This window comes from Pinus tabuliformis, chromosome 6 (genome assembly GCF_031772625.1).
Source record: "Pinus tabuliformis cultivar Carrire ecotype Pingquan chromosome 6, CPIR1, whole genome shotgun sequence".
NCBI classification, from domain to species: Eukaryota; Viridiplantae; Streptophyta; class Pinopsida; order Pinales; family Pinaceae; genus Pinus; species Pinus tabuliformis.
Window position 1 is genome coordinate 1,275,720,728 of NC_142292.1, and position 8,668 is coordinate 1,275,729,395.

The window sequence follows — 8,668 nt, forward strand, 5'->3', positions numbered from 1 at the left end:
CACACTTTTACCCGAAGGAGTTATGGGAGGTTGCAGAACTAGGCTTCTGCAACCGAAGGGATATCCCCGCAGTGGTGCCATGTGTTTTACTTCTATTCTATATTGATCGTATAAATTTGCATGCATAAGAACTTTGCACATATGGTTAATTTAACATAATCAAATTAAACCCATAAACTCTAACAAATAACAATATATCTTATAGTTCTATGCATAACTCGGTGAAAACATACATAACCATACAAACAACAACAAAGACTAAACACATAAATATATACAATTCTTCGCCAAAACTTCTTCTTTATTAATATAAGTATTCAGTAAAAATACGTCTTTGACCTACACACCCAGCTACAAGTGGTCTGCGCACTCAACTGTAGACTCTTACAGGCCTCTGTGCACTCAACTGCGGAGCCTTCCCCAAAACTAGAGACTACATACTCGAACACAGAGATTCAATTCACTTATGATATTTCTTTTGCTAAGGTATTACACATCCTTAGATACATTTCATCTTTACAAAAACATGGTCCACATACCATGGATCCATAAAATAAAGACTAATGCTCGATACCCATTACAAAATAAGGGCTTTACCCATCCCTAAAGCACTAAAAGTTCGCAGGATGAATATATTTTCACCAGCTCCGCGTGGTCCACTCCTTCTTTTGCGGGGTCTTTTATCCAAAAATTGGACCAAGTTTGGCCATGCCCAACAAGTGATTCTATTAAGAGGCAAGCCAAGAAGAGACAAAAGAATGCAAAGGAGCTAGAGGATCCTTTGGTCACTACAAAAGAAATGCGTGATTTGATAAACTTCAATGAAGATGAAAGGTTGACAAATGTGACTTAGCAATGGACAAAGTGTTGTAATGCATATTGTGGTGAATATTTCAAATGACCACCATACTCATTGGAAGAACTTGCAATTCATGAATCTTATAAAAATAGTAGAATGTGGTATAAGGATATGGATGATCTTCAGGCCATCGCTAGATATTTAGGCAAAACATATGAATATGAGGAACTCGCTAAAGAGTTTGATAGAGAAGGGTTTTTTTTTACCAAGAGGATCATTAAAGAAATTTTGAGGTAAAAAATGTGCCTCAAAACAAAAAATATGCTATCAACGTCAACTTTAAAATAACCAATTGGATTCATGGTGACGATGTTAGCCATAACAGTAAATAGTGTTGGTTCTAAAGAAAAGAAGAAAACAAAAAAAAACTATTTACTAATCATATTTTCGATTTATCTCCTTATAGGTTTACTCAAATTTCAAGTGTAGGCACTCATTAGATGTGGAATTAAATTATGCAATCAATGAGTACCCACTTTCCATACTTTTGATAGACCCATGTTGAGATAAATTGGAAATACATAACAAAAAAGTGTTTAAAAATACATGGAAAATTTATATTTGCAGAAACATATATTTTCCACGTATTTCCAGTTTATCTCATGGTTCTATGAAAAGTATGTAGAGTGAGTACTCATTTCACATCCAACAAGCCCCTACACTTGAACCTTGAGTAAACCTATAAGGAGATAAGATGAAAACACACTTAAAAATGTTTTTATTTTTCCTTTTTGAAAATATATGACTCCTATTCAATTATTAAGCCGTAAGGCATTCCCTCTGAGATCAACTCTCCTCTCTGCTTACCTGTCATCTTGTAACCCACACGATTATATGTTAGACGATTGCAACAATTTCAGCCGTTCGATCGTTGATTCAAAAGGGTTGCCAAACGGTTTGGGCGTTTCATTTCGCATCGAATAATAGTTTCATCCGGGAAGCAGGGTTTGTGGCTAACTGTTCATCATTTTGTGTTGTTATTGCCGCCTATGGAAGATTGGGTCGAGCTGCATCGAATAGTTTCATCCGGGCAGAGGGATGAGGAAGTTATGACTCGCCGCGTTGAAGTAAAGGAATCGAGCATTGACAGTATCAGAAAACAGATCTTCCATCTCGCCTGCTTGTATTTTGCCTTCCATGGGATCGTTCTCATTCTGCTTTTCACTGCTGCCACTCAGGAGAATGCCCGTACTTGTAATAGATGGTGGATTCCTTCTACCTTGTCTGGCATTACAAATAATCGATTGAATTGCTTGGGGTATCCCAAATAAGGCGGTAATGCGCTCCTGGGATATCGGGGACAGGTAAAGAAAACTCCCTATATGCATGTGAAGGAACTCGATGGCTGATCTTTGCTTTTGTATTGCATTACAGGGTGGACAGTGGAGACCACTGAAACAGAGGACATGAATGAATATCTTCGCTTCGAACCTAACTGGGCAGTGCTTTGCTTTTTCATGAGCCTGACATCCACTCACTCCGGTATGTTCTTTATTCTATTCTTGTTTTTTCTCTTTTTTTAAAGGCATTATGAAATAGGGCATTACAGGTTCTGTGTTTGGTGGGGTACGTTCTTCCTGTAATTTAGGTATAGAAGTTAGGGTTTACTTATTTCTACACTATTGCGTAATTGTCCAATGCCTTGGTTTATTTGTTAGGGTTCGACTAGAAATTAGTTTTAACGATATCAGCGGATTGGATTTTATATACTTTTAGCCTTTTGGACAAAGGCATCATCTGGGGCGTTCTGGATATATTAGGCATTTGGAAAAGCGTAATGACAGGATAAAAAGGACGAAGATTGAAATTCAATTAATGTGAAGGAATACAAATTAAAAAGGGTTGGAAAATGGCATATAGAAATGCCAACCCGTGCTGATGCTGCATGAAAAAAGTTTGTATACCTCCTAAGTGAACTGAAAGTTTCTTCTTTTAGGCTAAAGTCACATTGTCAAATTTGGTGAAAAAGAAGGTAAGAAAAATATCTTCCGAGCGAAACCCATAAAAATGTCGGCGAGTCAAAATTCTCGCACAAGAAATACCTATTTTTTTTACATAATTAGCATCTAGAACACTGCGTTTAAATGATTTTTGCCTCAACGTTTCGAGTCACTAGATGGGCTTATCGTCAAGAGCTGAGTGCTGAATCTGCTAACCCAATTTTTTTATAGCTTCAAATGTGATAAAACATGTCAAACATTACCAAATATTCGAACTATGTTTTCATAGTATACTTTTTTGTTTATATAAACTTTTCATTTAAACCAAAAAATTTCACCAAATATGCTGAAATTTGATTCGGGCTGTTGAATCTGGTGAATTTAATTGGTTTCTTTTACATTTTGTAAATTGCAATTTTTTTTAAGAGATTTACTGAAAGTGGCTGCAAAGGTTTTAGTCATAAATGCCTTTCACAACCCTCCCTTTACATGTCCACCACTATCAAGTTGGCAGTGCAAGCAGAGGTGCTTCATCAAATACATAAAAGCAAGCATCTTTGCAAGGGCTGCTCTCACCTGGCTCACAAAGTAGATAGAATGAAATTGTGAAAACTAAATAAATTCAACAAATTATATTTGTTTTTTATTTTTCCAGGTTACAAAGCCTGTGGCAAAGACGGAAAATTATGATATGGAAGAGGGTACAACTCATTTCCTTTTCTTTTTGAGAAGAATGGAACAGCTACAGAGGAAGAAGAAACAGAGAGCAAGCGTCAAGGCTCAACCGATTGATCAGTTCTCTGTTACAAGTATCAAGTGGGCACAGGTAAAGGAAATCTTCTCCGGCAGTAAATTTTAAACACAACCGTGATTGATGTGTCAGATTACAGGGTGGACACTGGAGACCACTGAAACAGAGGACATGAATGCATATCTTCGCTTCGGACCTATCTGAGCAGTGTGTTGCTCTTCATGAGCCTGAAATCCACTCACTCCGGTATGTTCTTTACCAAATTCTTGTTTTTTCTCTTTTTTAAAGGCATTCTGAAATAGGGCATTACTGGTTCCGTGTTTGGTGGTGGCTCATCCATTATGTTTAGTAGGAAGAATGCCAATGTGCATTCAATACAGAAAATACAAAGGTGGAATACAACATATGATGTTGAGATGGAGCAGTCCACTTACCATGTGCAAAAGCATCTTATTATGGAAAATAATTGAAATGTTGATCTCTACTTCTACATTGAATTTCAGGGCAAAGCTACAGAGGAAGAAGAAACAGAGAGCAATTGTCAGGACTCATCATATTACCAAGAAGATGAAAAGCTCTAGTGTGGAGAACAAATTCAGCCCTCTCAGATGGTGCTCTCAGTTCTTTCTTCCCTTTGCATTGACTCTTACCTCGGGTTTCATCCTCAGCTCATGCAAGCTTATTGCCTGTAGCTAGTCAGCTGTAAATGCTACCATAATTATGACTTCTTGGCAGACAAATAATTGATTGAATTGCTTGGGGTATCCCAAATAAGGTGGTAATGCGCTCCTGGGATATCGGGGACAGGTAAAGGAAACTCCCTATATGCATGTGAAGGAACTTGATGGCTGATCTTTGCTTTTGTATTGCATTACAGGGTGGACAGTGGAGACCACTGAAACAGAGGACATGAATGAATATCTTCGCTTCGAAACGAACTGGGCAGTGCTTTGCTTTTTCATGAGCCTGACATCCACTCACTCCGGTATGTTTTTTATTCTATTCTTGTTTTTTCTCTTTTTTTAAAGGCATTATGAAATAGGGCATTACAGGTTCTGTGTTTGGTGGGGTTCCATCCATCATGCCAATGTGCAGTCAATACAGAAATCAAAGGTGGGATACAACATATGATATGAGGTGGAACATTCCACTTACCATGTGTAAAAGCATCTTATTATGGGAAATCATTGAAATGTTGATATCTACTTCTACATTGAATTTCAGGGCAAAGCTACAGAGGAAGAAGAAACAGAGAGCAAGCGTCAAGGCTCAACCGATTGATCAGTTCTCTGTTACAAGTATCAAGTGGGCACAGGTAACTTCGATTTCTAAAGGAAATCTTCTCCGGCAGTAAATTTTAAACACAACCGTGATTGATGTGTTTGTATGGATTAATCCATTTTATCTTGCACTAAATATATCTTTTTTTTATTAATAAGAATACGAATTTATAATAGAATATAAAAGCTGGCCAGATTAGTTAGGTGTAGCGGACACTTGGAAGAGGCTTGTCAGATTACAGGGTGGACACTGGAGACCACTGAAACAGAGGACATGAATGCATATCTTCGCTTCGGACCTATCTGAGCAGTGCGTTGCTCTTCATGAGCCTGAAATCCACTCACTCCGGTATGTTCTTTACCAAATTCTTGTTTTTTCTCTTTTTTAAAGGCATTCTGAAATAGGGCATTACTGGTTCCGTGTTTGGTGGTGGCTCATCCATTATCTTTAGTAGAAAGAATGCCAATGTGCATTCAATACAGAAAATACAAAGGTGGAATACAACATATGATGTTGAGATGGAGCAGTCCACTTACCATGTGCAAAAGCATCTTATTATGGAAAATATTTGAAATGTTGATCTCTACTTCTACATTGAATTTCAGGGCAAAGCTACAGAGGAAGAAGAAACAGAGAGCAATTGTCAGGACTCATCATATTACCAAGAAGATGAAAAGCTCTAGTGTGGAGAACAAATTCAGCCCTCTCAGATGGTGCTCTCAGTTCTTTCTTCCCTTTGCATTGACTCTTACCTCGGGTTTCATCCTCAGCTCATGCAAGCTTATTGCCTGTAGCTAGTCAGCTGTAAATGCTACCATAATTATGACTTCTTGGCAGACAAATAATCGATTGAATTGCTTGGGGTATCCCAAATAAGGCGGTAATGCGCTCCTGGGATATCGGGGACAGGTAAAGAAAACTCCCTATATGCATGTGAAGGAACTCGATGGCTGATCTTTGCTTTTGTATTGCATTACAGGGTGGACAGTGGAGACCACTGAAACAGAGGACATGAATGAATATCTTCGCTTCGAAACGAACTGGGCAGTGCTTTGCTTTTTCATGAGCCTGACATCCACTCACTCCGGTATGTTCTTTATTCTATTCTTGTTTTTTCTCTTTTTTTAAAGGCATTATGAAATAGGGCATTACATGTTCTGTGTTTGGTGGGGTTCCATCCATCATGCCAATGTGCAGTCAATACAGAAATCAAAGGTGGGATACAACATATGATATGAGGTGGAACATTCCACTTACCATGTGTAAAAGCATCTTATTATGGGAAATCATTGAAATGTTGATATCTACTTCTACATTGAATTTCAGGGAAAAGCTACAGAGGAAGAAGAAACAGAGAGCATGTTTCCCGATGGCATCTGCTTAACGATTTGTCTGACTTTTCATGTTGCCCTGTTAGAAATGGCATATGACATATACATTCAAGGATGTGGATCATGGGTTATTCCTTAGGAGTTGTGATGTTCAAATCTTCATGCCTATATTGATGTGTTCATTTCCATGAATTTGCAGATTCTTTGAAATTCACTTCTGCATTATCAGTTGCACTTGCTGTTGTATTTGTTGTGATTACGGCTGGTATTGTGATTGTAAAGTTGTTCAGTGGCACCGTCAAAGCACCAAGATTGTTACCAGATATTGTGGATTTTACTTCGTTCTTGAAGCTTTTCACTGTGGTACCAGTTATTGTGACTGCTTACATCTGTCATTACAATGGTATGGATTATTTTCCTCCATCTCTGGTCCTGCAGTGTAGTATCTTAGAGTTCATTAGTTGAATTTGCATTTAAAATTATGTTATAATGAATTGTGATGTCTTTGCGCCATGCAGTTCATTCCATATACAATGAACTTGAGGACCCTTCAGAAATGCAGCCCATTGTTCGCACATCATTGGCATCGTGCTCAATTGTATACATAAGTACAAGCTTTTTTGGCTTTCTTCTATTTGGAGACCAGACCATGGATGATGTCCTGGCCAATTTTGACACCAACTTGGGAGTTCCCTACAGTGTTGTGCTGAATGACATTGTTCGTGTGACCTATGTTGTACATCTGATGCTGGTCTTTCCTCTCATTTTTTTTGCCCTGGGACTTAATCTTGATGGGCTTGTCTTTCCAGCGAAAAAGCATCTTGTTTTGGATAATAAGAGGTTCATTTTGATCACTGTTGGGTTAATTGGAATCATTTTCCTTGGGGCATCATTCATACCAAGTATCTGGGATGCATTTCAATTCACAGGGGCCACAGCAGCAGTTTTTATTGGGCTCATCTTCCCAGCTCCCGTTGCTCTCAGGTAGAAAAAAAGTTGTTTTTCATTTCTGGTTTCGGCTTTCACCTGGCTTGTATGTAACTTCTAACCTCAATTATTTTTTAATTGCAGAGACACCCATGGAATCTCAACCAGGAAGGAGATATTTATTGCATTGTTCATGATTTTTCTGGCAGTGGTTTCAAGTTCAATTGCTATAGTGAGTGACATTAATTCTTTGTTCAACAAAGAGGAGGAAGGCCCTCCACGATCTTGATAATGATTTTTTATGAGCAGGTGGTGCACATACATATAAAGATTATTTGGAACAGAACCGAGAAAAGAACGCTCATTTGGGAATTTGCTTGTAGAATTGGTGGATAAACTTTTGTAAAGCCTTGTATCATCCTGCCATGGTCGCTCGGCCTTCTAGTTAAAGATACTACTGTATTTGTAGTTGTAAACATTGAAAAGGAATATAGTTGATCTCGCATCACTGATTTAGCGAATCATCTAATCATCCATGAATAGTTGAGAGCCTGTCAAGCGGAAGATTGAAGGTTTGGTTTCTTTCAATAATACTCAACCTCACATAAGTTTGAGGTGCACCAAAATGCATCCCACTGTGTGTGATGATTCCATTGCTCTTCAATAACTTCTCACTATCTTCATCCTCTTTTCCTTCACATTTTAGCCCTGCAAATGTTGCATTGATACAGACGGCCAGAGTAAGAGTAATTAGTCCATTTTGCCAAGTATTTTCATTTCACCCATTTAAAGTAGAGACATTTAATTTCAATGTTTAATATATTTTTATTCTTTATCAAAGTATTTTTTGCTTTATTTGCTTTTGTCAATTTATGCTTTACGGCGTTTCTTTTGCAACATCTGATGCAAATGCTAGTTTTAACTTCTATTTTATTTCCCATAGGGATTTTGGTTGACAATGAATGGATGCATTGTTAAGTCACTCATTGCAATTGATCACTGGTTCAAATCCCATGTGGGTTAGCCAACAAAAAAATTATTATTTTATTATTTTATTTAGGTGGCCCATTTTAGATCTCAATTTTTTTTAATGGAAACTTGCAATGGTAGCAATCCATGTTATCCATACTATCCATACTCTTCTTCACATAAAGGTTGTTCTAGGTGACCAAGAAGTGGGACAGTGAGCATAAATATGCCATGGAGTTGTTGTCTTGAGAAGTTCATTAAGTTGTAAGAGGTGACTTGACATTTTGTCATTTATTTAATAAAGTTGTACATTACGCTGACATGTGGATGCAAAAAATTGTTTTAGGCTTGAAGAAGTGTGCATTCTCATTGTTTGGGCATGATAGTTGGACTAATCACCTAACTGGTTCAAGGCACAAGGGAGCTGAGTGTATAGAAACATGTAGATTAGTCAAACCATTGAAGCAATAATACGTTTGAGAAGTGAAACATTGGACATTTGAGTGGCATCAACAAAAACATTGGAAAATGGTGTGACCTTCTCAGTGAATGTTGAGTTGTAACAATAACAATGGAAATGGCTTTGGCATCAAAAAAAAGAATGTGTGAA

The 8,668-nt window shown here is 37.7% G+C and overlaps 1 protein-coding gene across 8 annotated transcripts; it reads left to right on the top strand.

The window, feature by feature from the left end:
• The first annotated feature begins 1,642 nt into the window (after positions 1-1,642).
• On the top strand, positions 1,643-7,929 carry LOC149263300 (amino acid transporter AVT6A-like). Of its 8 annotated transcripts, none has more exons than XM_089426095.1 (10): positions 1,643-2,341; positions 3,455-3,796; positions 4,054-4,535; positions 4,775-5,179; positions 5,437-5,544; positions 5,811-5,918; positions 6,158-6,306; positions 6,445-6,565; positions 6,681-7,146; positions 7,234-7,929. In XM_089426095.1, the coding sequence occupies exons 7-10, from the start codon at positions 6,277-6,279 to the stop codon at positions 7,376-7,378; spliced, it is 762 nt and encodes a 253-aa protein (XP_089282221.1). In that variant the 5' UTR covers positions 1,643-2,341; positions 3,455-3,796; positions 4,054-4,535; positions 4,775-5,179; positions 5,437-5,544; positions 5,811-5,918; positions 6,158-6,276; the 3' UTR covers positions 7,379-7,929. The 8 variants fall into 8 exon arrangements, with proteins under 8 accessions (XP_089282221.1, XP_089282207.1, XP_089282210.1 ...); XM_089426081.1 differs by having other exon boundaries at positions 1,644-2,163; positions 2,234-2,341; positions 5,437-5,918; XM_089426084.1 differs by having other exon boundaries at positions 1,645-2,341; positions 4,775-4,865; positions 5,018-5,179; positions 5,437-5,918.
• The last annotated feature ends 739 nt before the right edge of the window (positions 7,930-8,668 follow it).

Excerpts from the sequence above, each read along its gene's own strand:
- LOC149263300 (XM_089426095.1), top strand. The coding sequence starts at position 6,277 with ATGTGGATCATGGGTTATTCCTTAGGAGTT. Across the intron at positions 6,307-6,444 it reads TGGGTTATTCCTTAGGAGTT|TTGTTCAGTGGCACCGTCAA; the intron begins GTGATGTTCAAA and ends GTGATTGTAAAG. Across the intron at positions 7,147-7,233 it reads CCAGCTCCCGTTGCTCTCAG|AGACACCCATGGAATCTCAA; the intron begins GTAGAAAAAAAG and ends TTTTAATTGCAG.